At 45.3% G+C, this 24182-nt stretch overlaps 1 protein-coding gene across 1 annotated transcript in view; it reads left to right on the top strand.

Annotated features, from left to right (window-relative positions):
• Positions 1-6062, top strand: part of ZNF217 (zinc finger protein 217) — a gene marked incomplete at its 5' end in the record, with an annotated part of 13141 nt that extends 7079 nt beyond the window's left edge. The window contains 3 exons of the mRNA XM_035025643.1: positions 9-235; positions 1652-1783; positions 3867-6062. Of these exons, the coding sequence (XP_034881534.1) occupies positions 9-235; positions 1652-1761 (337 nt within the window). The remainder of the gene's footprint in view (positions 1-8; positions 236-1651; positions 1784-3866) is intronic.
• Positions 6063-24182: the final 18120 nt, after the last annotated feature.

Here is a 24182-nt window from a genome sequence, read left to right as displayed (position 1 = left end):
CCCCCGAGCGGCCGCCCCGCCGAGCCCGGAGAGCCGCTGCCCAAGCGGCCGCGCCCCGACGCCGAGCCGCCGGCGCCCGCCTTCCGCCGGGCCTTCGAGCTGCCCCAGTACCACGTGGTGCGCGGCCTGCAGTCGCTGCTGCCCGCCGAGTGCGTGTGCCCGCCGCCCGCCGCGCTGCCGCCCAAGCCCCGCGCCGCGCCCGCGCCGCTCTTCGCCTGCGGGCCCGCCGCCGACGGTGAGGCCCGGGAGGGGGGCACAGAGCGGGGGCGGGGGGCACAGAGCGGGGGCGGGGGGCGGCGGGCCGGCCCTCCGCCGGCCCCGAGCGCCGTGCCTCGCTCGCCGCGCGCGCCCCGCGCACGTCCGGCCTGGAGTCCCCGCTCCCCGCGCTCAAGTCCCTCGGAGCCGGGCCGTGGCCGTGTGCGCGGCTGGCGGTGTCCCCGCGGGCAGGTGGCGCCTCGCAGTGCACACCTCCCCACACACGCCCCCCCGAGCACGGGCCCCCACCCAGCGGGAACGGCAAGTGTAGGAACCCCAGTGAACAAGAGTCTTTTGAACGGCCCAGTTTTTAGCCTCGTTAAACGTTAAGTGCATTTTAAAAGGGACGCCCTTTCCCCCAAATGGACGGATTGTTAAAGTCGTAGCTTTACTTCGGAGTTCTCCCCGTGGAAGTGTTTTCAAAACCCTGCTTCCTCCTGCCCGCGTTCCCTTAGAGGTGTGTGGTGCCCACCTGTGCGTGTAGAGAGGTAGGTCAGAGTGTCCTGGAGACCTGTCCCACCTGGCAGACTCGATTAAGCCACTTGCTTTGTCGGATAGAAGTCCTGCTGGTTTGTGCAGGTCCGAAGAGAAAGCCGTTTGAAACCTCTCAGTTTGTGTTAACTTCAAGAAATTAAGGGTTCTGTGTGGTGACAGTACTCTTACCCAGGATAGCTGGATGCCGTTTGATCTGGTATGGATAGCAAATTAAGAAAACAATTTTTTTTCACACACTCCAGTGAATTTCATGAAAATTGTGATGAAATATTAATTTTTGCAGACTTTTGATCTTCCTCCCTATAAGCTCTTAAAATGGACAGGAGTCAAAACTTTGCCTTAACTTGAAGAGTCCGGGCTCTGTATTGCAAGCACAATCCTTTTCTATTTTTTTAATTTTTATTTTTTAAAGGTTTTATTTTTAAGTAATCTCTGCACCCAACGTGGTGCTCAGACTCGCAGCCCCGAGATTGAGAGTTGCACACTCCACCAACTGAGCCAGCCAGGCACCCCCCGTAAAATCCTTTTTTTGAGTCAGTATTTTTTTTCTCCTTCCCCACAGTTTTGGTTTCTGATGCATATAAGTTTAAAATATTTTATGCTACCATTTTGGGGGCTTTTTGTTTTTTTCCTGTGCCTAAACCCTGGATCTTGACTTTTTAGTTCTTACTAAGAGTACTTAGATCTATTTTAGCTTTAATGACTTGAAATTTTGTACTGACAGATATCCTCAGGGCACTTAAAAACGTTTCAGTTATAACTGCAACGTGCATGCAGCTGGTGTATTCTGATCCCATTACCAGTCAGGAATGGTGTGAAAATTGACCTCTGACAACCCACATACACCTTCCCAATTGTTGAACTTAATTCTAAACACCTTTTCACATTTTTTTCCAAACAGGAAAAAGGCCAGTGTCGTACCAACACTTGTCCAGCAGCATGCTACAAAAGAGAAACTATGAGAATTTTATTGGAAATGCACATTATCGACCAAATGACAAAAAAACTTGATTTCCTATTTTGTCTAAGAAAGGTGAGCATATACGGTGTATTGATTTTGCTTAATTGAAAATAAACCATCTAACTTATCCTGTAGAATATTAAAGTAAAATTACTTTATTTATTTACAAGATTTATTAGAGCACGAGAGCACAGCAGGGTGGGGGTGGGGGGGCGGTTGTGCAGAGGGAGAGGGAGAGAGAATCTTAGCGGAGCCCCGACGCAGGGCTCCATCTCAAGACTCTGAGTTCACAGCCTGATCTGAAACCAAGAGTCGGGATGCTTAACGGGCTGTACCGCTCAGGTGCTCTTAATTTTAAAGTGTTTTAAAACTTTGAGTTCTCAGGGTCTGTGGATATCAGTGATGATGATAATAGTATAATAGTAATAGCAATTGGAATTTACTAAGCATTTATTTTGTGCTCTGCCTTGAAGTGTTTTATAATCATGACCTCACTTAAGCCTTCCCACAGCAGGGGGCATCAGGCCAGGGATTAGCAAACTGCCCTCCACCTGTTCTTGTCTATAAAGTTTTCCTGGCACACAGCCATGTCCATTCCTTTCTGTGTTGTTGATGGCTTCTTCTGTGCCACATTAGCAGAGCTGGGTGGTTGTGACAGGGAGTGCAGGGCCTGCAAAGCTGAAAATATTTACACTCTGGCCCTTTATAGAAAATGTTTGCTGACCCCTGGGTTAGGAGGCCCTGGGCGTGCTTTACAGATGAGGGTACCAAGACTTGGAGTGTGTAACTTGCCCAGTGCTTAACTCTGGTTCTGTCCTAGGTCTGCAGGAACCAAAGCCTGTGCCCTCCTCCCCCCAGCCCTCCTGTTTATAAGAGCTTGTTCAAAGCCTCTGTGCATCCTTACCTGGGGAGGGAAGTGGGCCAGGAGCAAGTAGTTGTGTTTGGTCTTGGTGGTTCCCATGGCAGATGTATATAACTGTAGATACCCAGAAACTGCGTATCATCATAGTTGTGCGCATAGTAATTTAGTTAATTCCAAGTTTGGCCAGAGTTACGTAAGAGTTACTCTAGGCCTCGTTTACCAGTACATTGAATGAAAAGATTGGGGCTTGTGGACAGATTTGCGTTCTCTCTCGCAGAAGCCCTTGTCCTGTCACGTGACCGCCATCTAGACTCCCGGTCCAGGGCGGGGTTTCTCCCTCCTGTTTTCAGGGGGACACGCGTGGGACCCATCAGCCTCATGCGGGTCTGCGGGTCTGTGCTCCTCTTTCCCCTCAGATAGTGAAAGTAGAATGAGAGTAAAGTGTCGTTGTCACAGGAATGGGGTTAAGTCCACTCTCCATTAAAACAAAAATGAATAATGTATGGATTACAAGGAACGGATCCTTTGTCACCGATTTCCCGTACGCGATGGCACAGTCCGTCAGTGACAGCAAATGCGCACCGCCCCGTTGGCCAGGCCTGGCCTCTCTCTGACCTCTGAGCTTCTCTGCTTGCACTTCCCTCTGCCCGGAACATCCTTCCTGCATCTTCTGTGCCAGATCGCCTCTCCCTGAGACTCCAGGACCAGCTCACACATCAATTCTGTAGAATGTCTGCCGGGAACTGGGGACTTGCCCCTTGTGCTCCCTGTGCAGGTGTGATTCATGCCCATCACCCTCCCGCCCCCCTTACCTGTGTGGCCAACTTCACTGTGAGCTGCGCTTGAGAGGAGACTCCTGTGTTCCGTTGCGTAGCCCACTGCTGGGAATATCCCTGATCCGACTTGTTAAATGTTGGCTGAGCAAATAGTGTTAGAAACTTTCAGTTTCTCGTCAGTGACAGTTGCCTTTGGCAGACTCCGTGGAACTGGTAGGAATTCGGAATCTCAGTAAAATCATCTTCACTAAATCACTGTTCAGTGTATAGTGCGGTGTCTCTGAGTTGTTAGAGTCCAGTGTTGTTTTTAAGTAAATATTTTATTTTTAAGTAACCTCTACACGTGGGCTCCACCCGCTGAGCCAGCCAGGCGCCCCTTCGTTGCAACATCTGAGCTAAGTGGAACTCACTACAGTTCTAGATCCCCTTAGTTCTGTTGGTTGCACTTTTCTCTTACAGATTTTCTGAGCTGTTTTCAGTTTTATCTTCATGGCTCCTCGAACCTTTGTTTCCGTAGGTCTTGATGGCTGTGTGTACTGTCCGTGAATCGAGTTCGTCCATCCTTTGAGAAAGCAGACGGTGGAAGCCCGTGAAATATAAGCTGTGACCGTGCCGTGCATGTAACACACCAGGAACACTACGGTTTTGTGACGTTGTTCTGTTAACTTTTGTACCAAATAGCAATAAAAACTATAGTTGCAACAGTTGGGTTATACACAAATGGAGACTGGAAATCTCTATCTTGTCCCTGAATTATATTTTTTTTAGAATCGACCAAATACGAAGAGTCTTTCGCCTACTTGAGCGCTGCTGGAAAGAAACCATCTGGGTTGGGGAGGGTGGGGTGGGGAGAAAGTCTATGATGCTTGCACCTCAGGTAACTCTGTACATAATTGTAAGTTCTAACCCTGCTTGTTTGGATACTGTGCGTTACTCTTTTTCTCTAATGTAGCTCATCACTTTGAGCGGTTTCCTGCTATTTGTGCTCTTTCGTTTAAAATGTATGTTTTTTTTTAAAAAAAATTCTCAATGATTTTGTATTATGTTAAATCCTCCTCAGTCTATTATCTTAACAAAATTGTTAACGGAAGTATTGACCCTCTATGACTATGTGCTGCATATACTGAGGTCAGCCATTCTGAATTCGGTGCCCTTTTATTGCAAATTTCATTTTGTCAACCGAGGGAGTGTCCAGATCCGTGATCCCTTCCCGGAAACAGTGCTGTGGATTGTGGGGTTTTTAAGTGTGTGTGTTTACAGAAAGCCTGTCCTCTGTGGAGCCAGCCACATGTCCAGTAAACATACCAGATCGTAGGTGCGGTCCCTTGCATTTACTTTCTATCAAATTAATCATTTTTGTTGGAAAATTCACTGAAATTAGTAGGTAAAAAAACAGAAATGCTAAATTATACATGTGAATGACACATATTGGAAGGAATTTTAAAAAGGACATGAACGTTTTTGGGTAAATTTTAGGTTTGTATCTGGAAGTCTTGGTGTGCCTGGCATTTGGGTTAATTGTGGACGTACTCCGAGTTAATTATAGACACGTTGATTCTGAATAAGGAACTGCAGGCTGAGCCTTCTGGTTATGGGGAAGATGGGATCTTTTCTCGACCTCCGTTGTCTTCCCATTTTTGGTGGTTTTGAGCAGCAACGTTTTTCTCCGTGCATATGCAGGTTGGGTTTTAAAGAGAGGATCGCCACCATCTGGCTTACTAGGTGTTTTAAACTTTGGTTCCCTTGATACGCTCTCCGTGGCCGAGTTTCTTCAGCAGTACATTGGTTTAGCAACCACAAAATATTTTATTAAGAAAACTGTTTCAAAAATAAATTTGCACTGTTAAGTTGTCCTGCCCTGCCCTTCTGCGTTAGAGCGGGAGTAAAGTCCTAAAAGAATCCTGATTTTTTGTTTTGTTTTCATTATGCAACATGAAACGTACTTGACAGAAGTCTTAACTCCCGTGTTAAAGGGAGAGCTGATTAGAGATCCGTCTGCTGGTATTGCAATGAAGTGCTTTGTATCAGGAAAGTGTACACTATTGACCTTGTTTCCTGTTCACAAGCTGAGCCATATGTACATAATCTAGATTTTTTGTTTTCATAGTTTTGCACTTTTATAGCCTATTTTTGAAGATTAACACATTTTTGCAAGATGATTGACTTGATCTTTGCCTAATCCAATGAGTGTTGCAGAAAAGCTTGCTGTGACTATAAATGTAAATCTTAAAAGGGGATACAAGATAATAGAGGGCTGAAATTTAAACCTGTATTTAAAAAAAAAAAAAATCACCAAATCTATTTGAAAACAAGTCAATTCATGTCATGCTGAAATTTGGGGGGCTTTCAGATTTCTCCTTTCTTCACCACATTTCTGAATTTCTGAATGCATAAAAATGTCCTTTTTTTTCACAGCCCTTGTACTCCAAAAATTTTGTTTGTTCGTTTGTTGTTTTTGGTCCATCAGTATTAACTATTGGGATACTACTGGTTTTGTATGTTTTTTTTTTTTTTTTTCCTTTGAGACAACAGTACATATAATAGAGGTACAATCCGTTGGATTTTTGTTTATGTATTTATTTCATTCCAGTTTGATTTATTTTAATTGTTGATACTTGTCAAACAGTAGACATTACTTGTTTTATTTATGATATATTTCAGCTTAAAGTTATGTTATTATATGTGGATGTAAATATAGATTTGGTGTTTTGCAGTCTTGCGTTTTGGTCTTTATTGTGTCCCTGGTTTCTGTTTTTGTTTTATTTAACTTTTTATAAGTACAATTTTAAGCCTACAGGGTAGAAGAGAGGTCAGTTGTTCTGAATCCTCGATGCTCGCCCGCAGTATTTTGCCCCTCCTCCCTCTTCTCCCCTGAGTACTTTAAAGCAAATCTCAGATGTGTAAGGGCTTTCATGATTACGTGGAGCTAAATGGACAGTGATTCCTCATAACCAGCCTCCATGACCACATTGCCTTGTCTTTTTAAAAGTGGCTTCTCATAGTTGGTAAGTTGTGACCAGGGCCCAGACAAGATTCACTTCATTGGTTTAGAAGATTGTTTTTTTTTTTTTTTTGTTCTTTGTTTTTTAAGATTTATTTACTTTTAGAGAGAGAGAGAGAGAGAGCGGTGGGGGCAGGGGCAGAGGGAGAGAGAATTTTAAGCAGGCTCCACACTAAGTGGGGAGCCTCACGTGGGGCTCATTCCCACGACCCTGATATCAGGACCTGAGCTGAAACCAAAAGTCAGACACTTAACGGACTGGGCCACCCAGGCACCCCTAGAAGATCATTTTTTTAAGTCGATTTTAATCTACGTCCCTCTCCATACACACATTTTATTTATTGAAGAGGCTGGGAAATTGGTCCTGTAGAAGTTTGCACATTCTTTGGGTTTATTGCACATTTGAGGTTTCATCTCACCCGTTTTCTCCAGTCTCTCTATGTCCTATGAACGGGTGAAGTTTTGAAGTAGATTTGAGCTCAGTTTTGGGGAGGAGGGGCCTCTGTGCTCCCAACTGCATCATCTCTGGACACCTACAATACTTGGTTTTTGAACCTGTACTCAAGTTGGATCAGTGGGTTCAGATGTCAGACTGTCCAGCTGTAATAAAGTTCTCCGTCAGCCTCTCTCCTTTGGGTTTTAGCGGCCATTGATGAGCATTAAGAATATTGCAAAAGGTGATTTAAAGTTCTGTCATTTCCTCTGCATTTAATATTGGGCAGAAGACCTCACTGGTGATTATTTGATTGCACTGAATACAGCTTGAACAAGAAAGGATAGATAAAACTTGATTCTCCCCCTTGATTACCCAGCTTTGAGAATAAAGTCTGGTGCCCAGTATCCTGTCTGGTCCTAGACATGGCTGGTGAATACACTTGAGAGTTTTTTGTTGGGAACTCTATACATTTGATGAGTTTTAAGCAATTGCAGGCATCGTTTTGATGCTTAGAGTCTCCTGTCTTTGGCCAATGGGCTCCTTCAAGTTGGCTCAGTGTGTTTTGGGCAACAGTCTGAAGGCTTCTTAGCTTTTTGCCTAAGATGTTCTGAACTCATCCATTTCCTGACCAAGACCTGGAGAGTTCTCCGAGGATCCTGGGTTCCTTTTACCGGAAATGGTAATTATAAGTGGTAACTTGGGGATAAGGATGCTCATCACTCCTGGTTTGCTTCAACCCCCGGGGCTTCTTAACCTAGAGAACAAGGATATACTTTTTTAAGAAAAAAAAAAATACCTCAGGAGCACCTGGGTGGCTCAGTCGTTGGGCGTCTGTCTGCCTTCGGCTCAGGTCATGATCCCAGGGTCCTGGGATCGAGCCCCGCATCGGGCTCCCTGCTCCGCTGGAAGCCTGCTTCTCCCTCTCCCACTCCCCCTGCTTGTGTTCCCTCTCTCACTGTCAAATAAATAAAATCTTAAAAAAAAAAAGTCAATGAATTTTATATATATATATATTTTTTAACTCGAACGTGGGGCTCAAACTCAACCCCGAGATCAAGAGTCACATACTCTACTGACTGAGCCAGCCAGGCACCCCTGTATTGCTGTTTCTAACTCAAATTTAAAATAAGGTTTTTATTTCTTTGATTTTATATTTGATTCTCTGAAAACTTGGGTTCCTGCTATCAACATAACTTGCTTTATCCTACTGCAGGTAGCAATTAAGTCATGATGCCAATATTACCAACATTCTAAGTGGAGGCTTCAGATTTTTTAATAGTTCCTCTTGTTTATAACTGGTTTTCAACTTGTCCTGGACTAGCAAAATCATCATCATTGGGAAATTGCTAGAAATGCAAACCATCAGGTTCACCTTAGAGCTGCTGAATCAGAAACTTTGGGGGTGGGGCGAGGGTTGGGTATCTAGAAGTCTCTACTGGAGACGCTCTACCAAGTAAATTCCACTCAACGAAAACAGCATGGGTTAGGGAGCCTGAAATTCCTTGTTTGTAGATTTGAGTTTGTAAAAAGTTGTATCAAAGAAGAAAAAAAAATGACCTTTTTTTTTTTTATTGCCCTTTACCCTTACCCAGTGAGATTTCATCATCACTTTTGTTCACACATCAAACGCCTGAATTTCCATGGCTGCTGTAGACGGTAACCCTCAGAACCGCATTGCCAAGCCCCGACCGCCTTCCCCCTCCTCCCGATTCTGGCCATTGGGTCTGGAGGAGGGCTGAGACCCGGCGTGCCTAACAGGCACCCCACGAAATTCTTCGTTACTCCACAGTGAGAATTACCTTAAACTTCCCTAGATTTTTGATTTGGAATTCTAAGTGACCTATAAAATAGCTTCAAATTGGCAACTGTAATCTCATTACAATGATAATGAAAATGTTCTTGAATTAAGTGCCTGACAGGCATCCTCTTGGTTTGTCAAGGGACTGTGCCACCCTCATCCCCTCCGGGGAATTTTCCTTTTAACCCCCCAGCAGCCCCGGGTAGGGACTTTAGGAACTGATGGATCCTTGGCAAGTCAGGGCCCTAGGGTTCAGAGCTCGGTGGGCGTTTGTCCCACGTCAGGACTGCCCCCAGCCCTGCCCTGGAGCCCGGCTGTGTTGCAGGCCACCAAAACCTGTGCATAGAATAAAACCCCAAATCCTTGCCGTGGCTTGCTTGCAAGGCCTGATCCCTGGCCTCGCGGATCCTTGTTGCCTCATTTTTTGTGCCAGCCACAGAGGCCTTGGTTTTCCTTCTAGAAACTTCTGGGCACCTTTTTCTGCAGTGGTACTCTTGTTGTTTCAAGGCCTGGTTACACTTTTTTTAAAGATTTTATTGATTTATTTGACAGAGACACAGCGAGAGAGGGAACACAAGCAGGGGGAGCGGGAGAGGGAGAAGCAGGCTTCCCGCCAAGCAGGGAGCCCGATGTGGGGCTCGATCCCAGGACCCTGGGATCACGACCTGAGCCGAAGGCAGACGCTTAACGACTGAGCCACCCAGGCGCCCCATGGCCTGATTACACTCTTATCCCAGGTAGTCTGTCCCCCACCCTGACTTCACCTAAATGCTCTTACGTCACCTGCCCTGAAGCCTTTCCAGCCTCCCCACATCTGTATCTGGTATTATTTTTCCTCATAAAACTCAGTACCACCTGCCATTATGGTGTGTACTTGCTTGCTGGTCTTGCCCACTTGAAGGTGGGCTCCCCGGGGGAAGAAGTTTATTTTATCAATGTTTCCCGTGGGCATAGCCCAGAGTTTGGCTCTCCTTCAATATCTGTTGGTAGGATGGATGGACGGATGGATGGATGAATATACATGATTTATTCCAGCCCAGCAATTCTTTAATGACAGAGAGATGGTCTCCTAGAATTATCTCAATAACCTCCTACCTGTGAGATTATCTACTGAGTCACACTGCATGTAAGCGTTTCCATCAACTCGTGGCAATAAACTAATACTCAACTCTCGTTAGTTTATTATCCCTTATATATCCTTATACCAAGTGAAAGGAGTTTCACGGGCTGCTGCATGGGTGGGCAGGTATTTCAGAAGAATAAAAGGTAATGAGGATGGGGCGCCTGGGTGGCTCAGTTGGTTAAGTGACTGCCTTCGGCTTGGGTCATGATCCTGGAGTCCCGGGATCGAGTCCCACATCGGGCTCCCTGCTCGGCGGGGAGTCTGCTTCTCCCTCTGACCCTCCCCCTTCTCATGCTCTATCTCATTCTCTCTCTCAAATAAATAAATAAAATCTTTAAAAAAAAAAAAAGGTAATGAGGATCAAGAGAGTTTTGGTCTGGAGTCTTTGAATGGTTTTCTGGGTGTGTGTGGGTAGAGTGGTGAGGATGGGCAGAGTAGATAATCGGATTATAGGAGATTGGAAGCCTGGAGACAAGTGTTATTCACATTTGAGACGTTTACACGCTGACAGGTCACCTACATAGAGAAAAACTGCCCGTGGTCCACACCAACACAAGCACCATTCATCAGAGGAAAGGTTAACATGATGTGGTCGTTCTTAAAACTTTTGGCTTCAGAATCGTTTTACACTCTTAGAAACTACTCGGGGTCCTCAAAAGTTTTTGCTTCTGTGGCTCATGCTTATTGATAATTACCATAGTAGAGTTTAAAGCAATGAAAACACTTAATAATTCAAGAGGAAAAATAATAAACCCGTGACATGTTAATATGAAAAACATATTTTTTTCATCGTAAATAACAAAATTCCCAAAGTGGAAGAAATTTTATGAGAAGACTGGCAATGTTTCACCTTTTTGTAACTGTCTTTAATGTCTTATTTCATGAAAGAGAGTGGGACGGTCATCTCTGCCGTTCGTTCGGTCTTGTGTGACATTACACATCGTATGGCCTGTGGAAAGCAGGTAACTTCATAGTATATTAGGTCTTTTTGACCCTGTGGACCCCCTGAGGGGGCTTGGGACCTCAGAGGTCCCTGGACTGTTCTGTTAGAGCTTCTGGTACAGTGCAGTGATCGAGGGCTTTACACGGGACGGAGACGGTGCTCTAGGACCTCTATCTTCCTCCATTAAAAACCCAAATTTTGCACAAAAGGACGGATAGTATATGATTGCATCTATGTGAGGTTCCCAGAAGAGTCCAATCCACAGAGACCGAAAGCAGAATGGCTGTTGCCTGGGGTGAGGGGCGGGGCAGGGGAGGAGGTGGAGGGTTTCACGGGGACAGAATTTCAGTTTGGGAAGATAAAAAGTTCTGGAGGTGGATGGTGATGGCTGAATAACAGTGTGACGGTACTTAACGCCACTGAATTGTACACTTAAAAATGGTTAAAATGGCAAATTTTACGTTAAGCATATTTTAACCACAATACAAAAAAATCTTAATTTTAAAATTATAAGCATAATACGTTCTTATAAAAAAGCAAGCCTCAGGTAAATCTATAGTAAAGAAAGTGAAACTCCCTTCTCTAAAGAGGAACACCTTTAATCATTCAGAATCTGTGTCTTCTGATTTTTCTCTATGCCCATGCTGTCACTTATTATGGTTACCAGATATGGGATTATTCTATAGCCTTTTTGAAAATTGCTCCTCCGCTCCTCCCTCGATTTAACATATAAGTATGGAGCATGTACTATGTGCCCGAGGCAGCGCTAAGAGATTTTACGCGCATTATCTAAGGTGGCGATTTATCCTCCCCATTTGACAGATAAGGAAACTGAGGCCCAACCAAGTTAAGTTGCCCATGGCTGATAAAGAGGTTGAGCTATGTCTGTGCTTTTCACATGTAGATAAGCAGCTGGCTAGTTCATACATGAGTTTTATAAAAGGGGGATAATTCTGTGACTAGATGAAGTAGTAACTTGGATTTGATTATATTTGGAACCAAACTGGTCTCCAATTAGGGTGAAGGTGGTGAGCACAATATCCTTCTGCCACATTGCATGTGAGAAGTGCATCCTTAAAGAGAGTCAACAATGGGGCGCCTGAGTGGCTCAGTTGGTTAGGCGACTGCCTTCGGCTCAGGTCATGATCCCAGGGTCCTGGGATCGAGTCCCACATCGGGCTCCTGGCTCAGCAGGAAGCCTGCTTCTCCCTCTCCCACTCCCCCTGCTTGTGTTCCCTCTCTCGCTGTGTCTCTCTCTGTCAAGTAAATAAATAAAATCTTAAAAAAAAAAAAAAAAAAAAGAGAGAGTCAACAATGGAACAATTTGATTCAAGGCTATTTTTCCCATAGAACTAACTGAGGGAGGGACCCCAGACATTTTATTTCACACGTGAACGTGTTCCATAAACTGCACCACCAGGTGGCGCTGTGGCAAACAAACTTCATTTACTTGGTCCCACCGGCTTTGACGAATTTCAACTATTTGGGACAATTTTTTCAAAGACAGAGTGTTTGTGTTATTTTAAATCCTGCAGGGAAAAAAAAAAAAAGGAAAAACAAAACAAACAAAAAAAGAAAATAAATCCTGCAGGAAATAGGAGACCCTATTAACGTGGTTTTATTGAAATATCTAAAATTTTTATGGTTCAACATTCCATGAGCTAGCCTTTATGTTCATTACTCAGTTTAGTCCTTGCACTTAGTGATTGTAACACTGAAGCAAAACACTCTTATTTGGGTATTCATTTCCAGGAATGCTCAAAACTCAGTTTAATTTTTTTTTTTTTTTTAAGAAAGAAACTCTGGTTTTCACTGTCTTCTCCACTGTGTCCTCAGATGCTGGCTTCTCAGGGAAAGCCTGGGCAGGACGGAGGTGTCTCTGGCTTCTGCCTTGCAGGGAGGATATAAGGCAGGTAGGTACAGGTTCAAATCAATTATCCCGACAAGGTGAAGTCCTAAAAGAGAAGGAAATCTAGTCCTGGGGAGAGGTAGGGCAGCTTGAGCCTGTGATCTTCCTGTCTCTTCCTCTTTCTCTACTGCTTCCTCTCCTTCCCTACCCATCTCCCCACTTCTTGTCTCTCTGCCCCCCATTCTAAGGTGACACCACCAAGCACTTCCGGAAGTGGATCAGGCTTCGTAGGGCTCAGGGACCTCAGGAAAACTAAGGTGGAAAAATTCTCAAACTCACCAGTCACCCCCAAAGGGAAAGTAAAGCCACAGATCACAGTGATAACAAGACTTCTTGAATTTCCGTTCAGATACAAGTTCAATACAACAAATATCCCCTCGGCTGTGCCTCGTGATGTAAATAATTCTGATTTCAGATTTTTTAAAGTACAGAGATGATGGTATTGCATGAGCAGTAATACCGATGATTTGATATTTCAAAGTAGCGCAGGTGCAAATGCCTACCAAGAATAGAGTGCATGAGTAAATCGTGGTGTATTCTTTTTTTTTTAATTTAAAAAAAAATTTTTTTTAAGATTTTATTTATTTATCTGAGAGAGAGAATGGGAGACAGAGAGCATGAGAGGGGGAGGATCAGAGGGAGAAGCAGACTCCCCGCTGAGCAGGGAGCCCGATGCGGGACTCGATCCCGGGACTCCAGGATCATGACCTGAGCCGAAGGCAGTTGCTTAACCAACTGAGCCACCCAGGCGCCCAATTGTGGTGTATTCTTACAGTCGAATACTATACAGTAATGAAAACAAATGATCTACGATGTCACAGAGTACCATGGATAAACCTCACAAACTTAATTCTGAGCGAAAGATACCAGGCACAAGAGAGAATATTCTGTACGATTCCACTTATGTAAAGGACAAAACCCAGCAAAACTAACCTGTGTTGTTAGAAGTCAGGATGGTGGGTGGTGTGGTGCTGGTGGGGGGACAGCAAACAGGTACACGGGGGTTTCTGGGATGCTGCAAATACTTCTTTTCTTCATTTGTGTGCTGGTTTATTTTGTGAAAATTCATTGAGGTCTATATGTGTGACTTGGGCACCTTTAGATGTATGTTATAGTTCAATTAAAAAAATGAAAAAATAGCACAGTAAAGCATTTGGGAATGCCAGCATATAAAAACCAGGACAATATGAAGGCTTCGACTCACAAGGTACCTTTTATGGCCAGCACCATCTAACGTCATTCTCCAAACAAGCAAGCTGAGGCTTGGACAGCTAGGCACTGGGCCACTGGACACAGGTAGGATTGAGCAGGGCAGGGATTCAGACCCAGATGTGGCTGCCTGCAGATGCTTAGGTGCATCCAGGGTAGCCCACACCTCCTCCAGGTTGTATGATGATTGCTACACTATTAGACATCGAGATAGCCATTTGGGAAGCTGGCCATAGGCTGACTCTCTGGTGCAGGACTGTGAGGTCCATGAGGGCAGGTCAGGCTCCTTCATGCACTCATCATTTATTTATTGAGGGCCTATCATCTGAAAAGACAAAACTCCTTGGCCTCATGGAGTATTAAATAAGCATATTATATGTCAGAGCTTATAAGAACTAGTAGAAAATTAACTGGTAAGGAGGGGTCAGGACTTGGATTGGGGGTGGGGGTGCAACTTAAAAAAAGTCCTCACCCAGGAGATGAGATTTGGACAAAGACTTGAAGGACAAGAGAGTGTGAGCCATGTGGTGATTTGGAGAGAAACATTGTAGGCAAAGGAGACAGCGTGTGCAAAGGCCCTGTATTACTCAAGGACAGTGAGAAGGTGCAGGTGGCTGGCTGGCCTGGTGGCTGAGGACAGGAAAGGGGGTGGGGTCTTGTTGGCCTGTTGGAAGGATTTTGGTTCTTGCTCTGAGCATGATGGGAGCCACTCCATGGGAGTGGGTTTGAGCAGAGGATTAACGTGATTGGGCTTAGTCACGGCTGTATCCCCAGCAACTAGCCCAGTGTCTGACCATGATGGGACACGGTGATTAAATCACTGATGTTATCTCCAAATGGCGTTGAACATTCATGCAGCAGAGACACTTGACAAGCTGCTCAACATACCACATTGAACTTGATTTCCATTTCTGGAAGACCCCCTCTGTTGGTGCATCTGACCCCTGTGGGGAGGGTTTGGAGAACTTCCTGGCAGAAGTGCCATCTAATCTGAGACTTGCATAAGGAGCTGGCAAGGTTTGCACTTGCTGTTCCCTCTGAACTCGCCCTTTGGGAGGCTGAAGGCAGCAAGGCCCACTTCAGGGATCATCGGCAGGTGGTAACCACCTGAGCAGAGAGTTTTCTGCCAGGGAAGGATTTGAAGAGGCCGACGAGGTGCTGGTTACTGGCTGGGGAGGTTCATGTCATCTTGTGGCCAGCGGAATGACAACGGGGGCCGCAACACTGCAGAACAAGATCCACAGTTTTATCGACCAGAGGCGGAAAGGCGACGTCAAAAATCAACGGCAAGACTTGAACTTTTGGTTGAACTTGTATTAAGTCTCTCTCATTATTATCGATTAGATTTTGAAGGTGAGCAGGCAAGTGCAGCGAGTTGGAAAATGGAATCCTTTAATGACTCCTTTTATTGCTTTTTGTTGATCCTGAATATAAAACAAATAATCATAGATCACAGCCAGCTCCATGGCCTCCTTTCATGTGCAAATACAAACGTGAAGAAGCTCAAGGATTTTCACAAGTAGCATCAGCCTGACGGGACACTGCTGGAGCCGCGAGGTCCTATTTTATGCAGGTTTGAATCATGCAAATCCAAAATTGTGAATTAGATGCACGGCAGATGGAGCTCCACTGTGGGCACCAAACGTGCAAGAGTGTGAACCCCACGAAATTAGAAATTCCCCAGGAGGCTTACGTCAGCCAGCGCGAGCCCATCTTCAGAGATGTCTTTCAGAGGATGTCAGGGTTTGGGGTTTTCTCTCCCTGAAGAACATGCAACCGCTCTGTAGTCCCAAGCTGGATACCTTGGAAATCAAAGCCCATTTGGCAAAAGAAAGCATTTCAAAAAATTCAAATGGAAGATTGTAGATGATCCCTTAACTGAATAGGGATTGTGTTCTTTTATGACAGAGTTCTTTCCATGCTGTTGAAATTGCCCCTTCAATAAAAAGGAATGAAATCATGTATGCAAGTGGTTAAAACAACCAGATAGGATTTATAAAGGAGAACGAGAGTCTTGCACACGCCCCTCTCTGCCCTGGTCCTGCTCGCAGAGGCAACAGGTCTCCATCTGGCCGAGCTTCTAGATGGTTCCACCAGGATATTGCCACTCTTGTCTCTGGAATCCGCTCCACTCCCTTGTGGCGGGATTTTTTTTTTTTTAATTTTTAAAATTTTTTAACAATGGAATTATTTATTTATTTATTTTTTATTTTTTTAAAGATTTTATTTATTTATTCATTAGAGACAGAGAGAGAGAGAGAGAAGCAGAGGGAGAAGCAGGCTCCCAAGGAGCAGGGAGCCCGATGTGGGACTCGATCCCAGGACCCTGGGATCATGACCTGAGCCGAAGGCAGACGCTTAACCATCTGAGCCACCCAGGCGCCCTTGTGGCGGGATTTTTAGTTCGCCGATTGCAGTGCTTCCCAGAGGAGGCACTATCGGCATTTGGGGGCAGGACAACTCTTTGTGGTTGGGACTGTCCTTCCGTCGCCAGATGGGGCCTGGCAGTCCTGCCCCCGCCCCACCCCCGAGGTGGAGGATCTGCCCGTTATGTGAGGAAGAGGTTCCCCCAAAGCCCTTTGGCGGGTGGGAGCTCCCTGCAGTTGGCAACAACCATCCTGCGACCTCGTGACTCTAAGTGGTGGTGACTCAGTACTTTCCACCTCCGCACGTTGTCCGAGGATGGTAATGGTCCGCATCTTGCCACATCTCTACTTTCGCTTCTCAGTTTCCGTCATTGCTACTTCTCCTGTTTCAAGATGTGGGAAATTCGATTTGGGTTCTGGAGCCATCATAATGTTGTCCACACTCACCTAGGCTGATTCTAGGTACTGGAGCGTTGTACGATGTACATGCTGCGTATTGAACCCCCCACTGGTAGACCACGCTCGTTGCTGTTCTCTTGTTCTGTACAAGTTCCAGATCTTAGCATTCGCGTGTTTTCTTGGGCATGCTTGCCCACAAGACTGAGCTGTGTGGGTGCTGAGCACGCTTTGCTTATCCTGGTATCTCCAGGTCCCCGTACCTGGCCTGACATTCAGAAGATGTCGGAAGGAAGGTGGAGCTAGGCTCGGTTGGAGGTGAGGAGGCTCAGGGCACATTGTGATTTTTGTGGGCCCCTTCCTCTGTGAAGGAGGCATACAGACATGTGTAGGAAAAGAAGAGAGGGAAGGAGGTAGGAAGGAAGGAGAAATATTTTACCCCTGCATTGGTATAGAGATGAATAGAATCCAGGCTGGATTCATGATCATATATTTATTGTTATTATATTCATCTTTCTTTTCTGATTTTAATAGAAATTAAAATGGTTTGTCTCCCTCTCTGACTCTTAACTCTAGAAAACAAACTGAGGGTTGCTGGAGGGGAGGGGGGTGGGGGGAAGGGGTAACTGGGTGATAGGCAGTAAGGAGGGCACGTGATGGAATGAGCACTGGGTGTAAGACTGATGAATCACTGAACTCTACCCCTGAAACTAATAATACACTATATGTTAATTAATTGAATTTAAATAAAAATTTAAAAAAGAAAGAAATTAAAATGAAAACATTCTCACGGGTCCCAAAAGCTCACAGACCTGGCATGGCACCTTCTGTTCCTAAGGGAGGGCTGGGCACCAACCAAGCAGGATGAACCAGGAAGGCTGTTATCCTTCCACAGAAACCTTGCCGCACCAGGCCCAACACCTCCCACCCAGTATGTCCCTCCTCCAGGGTGAAATGCAGCATCCTTAGAATGTGGGGAGGGAGGGTTGCGTGGCCAACGCTGCTCACCAACCCAGTCTCGCCTCTTCCTGGGGCCTCTCTGACCTCTGAGGCTCTGCCAGTGTCCTCTTCTGCCTCCAAGACCTTCCCCAAGACGCCCACCTTCTTCTGCAACACCCCCTTTCATTGCCGGGTCCGGCTGGTGGCCCCTTCTGAGCTACCCGCTGCCTGGAGCACCCACACGCCCCTGCATGGCTCTGACCTTCAAATCATCCGTTTGCTCCTTCACAGCCCCCAGCAGACCAGGAGCTCCTGGAGGGCAAGGAGGGAGTTTGCTCAGTTCATTCAATAACTCTGAGCCCAGTGCGTAGTAGGAGCTGGAGGAAAAAAAGTGCAAGAAATAAAATTATGTAAATTACACTTTAATTAAAAAATGTCCATTGCTGGAAAAACAAGGCTGACATGCTATTGGTGAAATTGGCAAAAGAGAACTAAACTTTGCATAATACAAAAAAGTTGAAGATACCATTCAGTAGAATGTGACAGACCACGGAGAGCCTGCCCAAGCAGGTCTATCAGGCGGAGAACGCTGGGATTTTGGTTGAAAACAGTAATGCTTCAGACGGAAATGTTTTAGTTTGCATAGATTTCAATTGCACCAAGTTATTCCATTTTTAGGGTTCTTCCAGCAGTTTCCCAGATAGCGTCTCAAGCTTTAGTTAGTTAATATTCAGACAATTACATTTCATAATCAGTCACAAAATTGTGCTTTGTTGTTAAAGCTGTTGAAATAATCCCTGTTTTTTTTTTTTTTTTTAAGGTTTTATTTATTTATTTGAGAGAGAGAGTGAATGAGAGAGAATGAGCGCTCATGAGTCGGGGGAGGGGGGCAGGGGAGGGAGAAGCTCTGCAAGAAGCCTGACATGCGGCTCCATCCCAGGAACCTTGGATCGTGACCTGAGCCCAAGGCAGACACTTAACCGACTGAGCCACCCAGGTGCCCCTAGACTTTGACAATGTTAAGAAGTACTGGTCAGTGTTGTGTGGAACGTCCACCAATCCGGACTTGTCTGCTGTTTTCTCCTGCTTAGCCTGGGGTTATGGGATTTGGGGATGTAGACGACAGAGGTGAAGGGCCCCCCATCACATCTAATGACACCCACAGGCAGACACCCCCCTTTTCAAGTGATCAAGGTTACATGTGCATTTTTATGATGTTAAATCTATTTGATTGTCATAAGCCATGAGACACAGAGGGAAACTATGGTTCCAGGCATTGATCCGACCAAAGTGTTGCGGATTTCATAAGGAGGGTCAGGCGTGGCCCTGTCTTTAAGGAACGGGAAACTGAGACTCCCAGAGTCTCTGCACCTTTGCCAACGTGATCCAGCGTGTGGGCAGCAGAGCCAAGATTCGAACGTGACTCTAACTCCATATCCTTGTGTTGTGTTTTTTTTTATTTTTTATTTTTATTTTTAAAATTCTTTTAAGTAGGCCCCATGCCCAGCATGGAGCCCAGTGCAGAGCTTGAACTCACGACCCTGAAATCAAGACCTGAGCCGAGATCAAGAGTCGGACGCTTAACCGACGGAGCCACCCAGGCGACCCCTTGTTTTTTTTTTTTTTTAAAGATTTTATTTATTTATTTGAGAGAGAATGAGAGACAGAGAGCACGAGAGGGAAGAGGGCAGAGGGAGAAGCAGACCCCCCACTGAGCAGGGAGCCCGACGCGGGACTCGATCCCGGGACTCCAGGATCATGACCTGAGCCGAAGGCAGTTGCTTAACCAACTGAGCCACCCAGGCGCCCGTGACCCCTTGTTTTGTGTTTCTTGTTTCTCCTTTTGGCACCAGTGATTCCAAATAACAAAACGAATAACAGAAACAATAACTAAAAAAGAATAAAAATTTTTGCTAAAACTTATTAAGACCTGGCTGTGAGCCTGGCACCATGTGGTGAATCTTCGGGACTGACCCACGACAAAGAAACTGTATATTCTCCTATTTGTCAGATGAAGAAACAGACTTTGGGAGGTTTTAACGTTGGCACATTGCTGAGCTGGTGCGAGAACCAACCCCTCCATCACACACACGGAGAACTGTTTTGAAAAATATCTGTCTATCATCTATTTATTATATGGAGGTGAAATTTGCAAAACTTAAAATTAACCATTTTAAAATGTACAATTCGGTAGACTTTAGTATATTCACATTGTCGTGCTACCACCACCTCTAACGAGTCTCAAAGCATTTCCATCACCCCAAAAAGATGCCCATACCCCTTCGGCTGTCACTCCCCATTCTCCCCCTCCCCGAAACGCCTGGCAACCATGAGTCTGCTTTTTCCTTCTACCGATTTACCGATTTTGGATATCTCATAAAAACAGAATCATACAACATGTGGACTTTTGTGTCTGGCTTCTTTTATTTACCGTAATGTCTTCAAGGTCTGCCCATGTCCTGCTGTCTATCAACACTTCATTCCTTTCCATGGCTGGACCCTTTGTTTATCCTTCATAGATAGACATTTCGGTTGTTTCCGTCTTTTGGTTCCTGTAACTGCTATGACCATGATGTACACGTCTTTGTTCGCATACCTGTTTTCAGTTCCTTTGGGTGTGGAATTTTTGGTCTTACGGACCACCATATCCCACACATTCATTTTTCTTTTCTTTTTAGATATGAAAACCAGGGGCGCCTGGGTAGCTCCATCAGTTACACGTCTGACTCTTGATCTCAGCTCACGTCTTGATCTCAGGGTCGTGAGTTCAAGCCCCGTGTCGGGCTCCATGAATTATAAAATAAAAAATAGAATCTGAAAACGCATTTTTGGTGCGATACTTTCCCCCAGATTTTTAATCTAAATTATATTAATTGCACTTTCTTAGTTTTGAGTCGCTAATGCTTGGAACAGTGACTGACAAACTAAGTAAGTGTATTGTCAACCCTTAATGACAAAAACCACCAAAACCTCTTTCGTGCCAGTCAATGAATTTGTACCTTATTAATGACGACATTTGAAAAACTTATATATGTAACATCTGTTCTAGGCATATAATTGAGTCTTAATGAGAACTGCTTTATAATGAATGATGAGGGAGCTCTTATTCATGCCAAGGAACACAGGCCGTATTTTGTTTTTCATCTGCCCATCTCAATCTCACAAATTAGATGTGGGGCCCACTGTTCCATTTTATTGATTAGGAAACTGAGGCCTGAGGGTGTGTCCTCTCAGAAGTAAAGCCTGGATTCACACCCACATCCTCCTAGTCTCTGTTTAATTGGGTTACGTTCTCTGTCTGGAAGACTCTGGAACACTCAAGAACCCACACTTAGGTAGAGGCCCCACTTTAGTTTTATTTAAAAAGCCCATTAGAGCGACCTTCTTAAACTGGGGGTCCAGGTCAGGAAAGGTTTTCCCCCAAGCCATGGTAATGCAGCTTCTGGCCACACGGGGGCAGTATTAGCTAAGGGTAGCAATTGTGCCTTGGAAACAGGCCGGGCTCCCCAACAGGGAAGCTGGCTGCAATGTTTCTAGGCCAACTTTAGGAAATTAATCAGCAACTGTAGAACTCTGGGTAAACAAATATAAAACAGATCAGACATCAGCTCAGAAAACCACAGCAAGGATTCTCACCTGTTTAAGGGGCGGGACGGGTCTCCTGTCTGCTGGACAGTTGCACCCCAGCCCAGATGTGAGCTGGGGTTCACTCCCCGAGGGATTCCGTTGTCACAGACAGATGATGACCCCAAGGAGAGGGCACCACTTAGCCGCCGAAGAACGTTCTCAGCCTTCTTTCCTGAGAGGGCAGGCAATTGCATGACACACTTACTTCAAAAGCAGATAAAAGCAAGTGTCCAGGGCGACCTTTAGTTTTGGTGGGGGCAGAGGTCCTCAGATTTTTGGAATTCATTAACCAATAACATTGAAAAAACTGGTGTCGTCATGGGATGGATATCAGGTTTTGATCTTGCCAGTGAAGGGTATTAAAAAAATACAGTTGGCATTTACTATTTCTGTCATTTTGTTGGAAAAATATAACTGAAGACCTAAAGGAGGACAGTCCTTTAAATTGACCCCCCCCCACACACACACCAAAAGAAAAAAAAGCCTCATGAAAAACAAATCACTAAAAACTTCATTAAGACTCGAACAAAGATCCACCTTGGGAGGCATTATTCTAAACGTGTTAATTCTTTTGGTTGGAGAGAAATTTCTTAAGGAAATCAAGATAGCAAAGGACAAGGAACTCACCCGAATTTCCCTAAAGGCATTGTGCATTTCCACCGGACTGGGAAGAGTTCACCTTTCTTGAGCGGATGCAATGGGCCCTGTTCCCCCCACCCCCACTGTCTCATTTAATTTGTGGAGCTCCCCTTTGAGATAGGAACTCTGTATCCTTCCCATTTGTAAACCAGCCCTCCAAGAGTTTGTGGGGCCTGCAGACAGCTGGGGAGGTTTTAGCCCTGAGATTTGAATGCAGACCATGGCAACAGCAGAGCCCCCTACCTAACCATCAGGCGACATGGCTTTTGCTCTCTGTTTGATCCAGGTTGCTTTAGAAAGAAAAGCTGTGGGTTTCCTGATAATTTAAAAACAGCCACCACCCCACCTGGCCATCAACGAAGGAAATCACTTTCAGTTTCAAGGCAGCTAAGGTGTGAACATGGTTCTTTTTGTTATTAAAAAGATGGGGGGAGGATTTGAAGGTTGAACTCTATAACCGAATTTGCATCCTCCTTGGCTCACTTAACAGGATATGATAAAGCATTTTCCCCAGTTACTAATATTCTCTGTAGCCATACTTTGTGAAGGTTGTAACATCGTCCATTGATGAATGAAACATATATTTGGCCCCTACTGTCCTGTACTGAGTTGTCTTAGTCCGGGTAACAGAGCACCACACACAGGGTGGCTGATGAACAAAGGAAACCTATTTTTCACAGTTCTGGAGACTGGGAGTCTGAGACCAGGCAGGGTCAGCATGGTAGGATGGTCTTCCCTCTTCTGGGCGAAAGATTTCTTGCTGCGTCCTCACATGGTAGAAGGTGGGGGAGTCTGTGGAGTCTCTTTTAGGTCCTATTCAGAAAGGCTTCACCCTCCTGACCTAATCACCCCCCAAAAGCCCCACCTCCTACCACCATCACACTGGGCACAGGATTTGGGGAGCATACAAACATAGAGACCGCAGCACTTACCTTAAGTTCCCAAGAGTTCATTGTTTCTAGAAAATACTGCATTGGACATCCTTCTGCATTTGGTTTTTTTCACATTTCAGATTTCCTTATGGTTAGATTTTTCAGAAGTGGGCTTAATGGGTCAAAGGCTAGAACATTTAGAAACTTCTCAGAACATGTGCACAATGAACACACAGTTTGATTTAACAGAGGCCGGGTAGAAATAGCCATACTTGTTTTATTGATTATGCTGTGGGCGAAGTACCAATTGTTTTTAGATAGTGCCCCATGACTGGCTTGGCTGAGATCCAGTTGAAAGATCGCTTTTACAGTTTCTATTTAAAAAGCTGCTCACATTCTTCTATTTTTTTTTTTTAAAGATTTTTATTTATTTATTTGGCAGAGAGGGACACAGCGAGAGAGGGAACACAAGCAGGGGGAGTGGGAGAGGGAGAGGGAGAAGCAGGCTTCCCGCCGAGCAGGGAGCCCGATATGGGGCTCGATCCCAGGACCCTGGAATCATGACTTGAGCCGAAGGCAGACTGAGCCACCCAGGCGCCCCAATAAAAGCACATTCTTATTTTGTAAGTTATTTTGTTATTCGTTAAGGTGGAAAAGCATTGGAGATCGACTCGTGCTTTTCCAGGTGGCCCTTCTAGGTTTTGAGCAGGTATTCCTCCTCTCTGAATTAATGGCAGTTGGTCCTTGAACAACACGATTGAACTGCACAGGTCCACTTACCTGTAGATATTTCTCAATAAATACAGTACAGCACTGTAAAAGTATTTTCTCTCCCTTACAATTTTCTTGATAACGTTTTCTTTTCTCTAGCTTGCTCTATTGCAAGAATACGGTATAGAACACATATAACATACAAATTATTTTTTAATTGACTGTTTATGTTATCAGGGAGGCTTCCAGCCACCAGTAGGCTGTTTGTAGTTAAGGTTTGGGAGGTTGAAAAGTTATATGTGGATTTTCGACTGTGTGGGGGGTCAGCGCCCCAATTTCCGCCTTGTGCGGGGGTCAGCTGTGTACCCCCGTCTGGGAGTTTTGGGGAAGGTGCATTGCTTTTCTCAGCTCATATTTCCTCTTTTCCCTTCTTGCCATTTGCTGTCAGCTTCTGCCACTCAATGAGGGAATGGAGCATCACAAATTTGCAGACACGTTTTAAACGCAGGGCAGCTCCCCTCTATGTATTGCTCGCTGGACCTCAGCCGTTCATCACACAAACCATCATTTCCTCAATCTCCTGTGGGGCTTCTCGGTCTGGGCATTGCAGGGATAGAATGTAGCAAGTCTGAGAACTTGCATAGGAAAAAGTTACAAACATTTACTTTCGCCAAGTCTACTTTTTTTTTTTTTAAAGATTTTATTTATTTATTTGACAGAGAGAGACACCAGCGAGAGAGGGAACACAAGCAGGGCGAGTGGGAGAGGGAGAAGCAGGCTTCCCACCAAGCAGGGAGCCCGATGAGGGGCTCGATCCCAGGACCCTGGGTTAATGACCTGAGCCGAAGGCGCCCCTCGCTAAGT

The sequence above is a fragment of the Mirounga leonina genome, unplaced genomic scaffold (genome assembly GCF_011800145.1).
Source record: "Mirounga leonina isolate KUSES-001 unplaced genomic scaffold, KU_Mleo_1.0 Mir_195, whole genome shotgun sequence".
Taxonomy (NCBI): domain Eukaryota; kingdom Metazoa; phylum Chordata; class Mammalia; order Carnivora; family Phocidae; genus Mirounga; species Mirounga leonina.
Note: the sequence above shows the minus strand (reverse complement) of the source record. Positions and strands in the feature narration are given on the sequence as shown.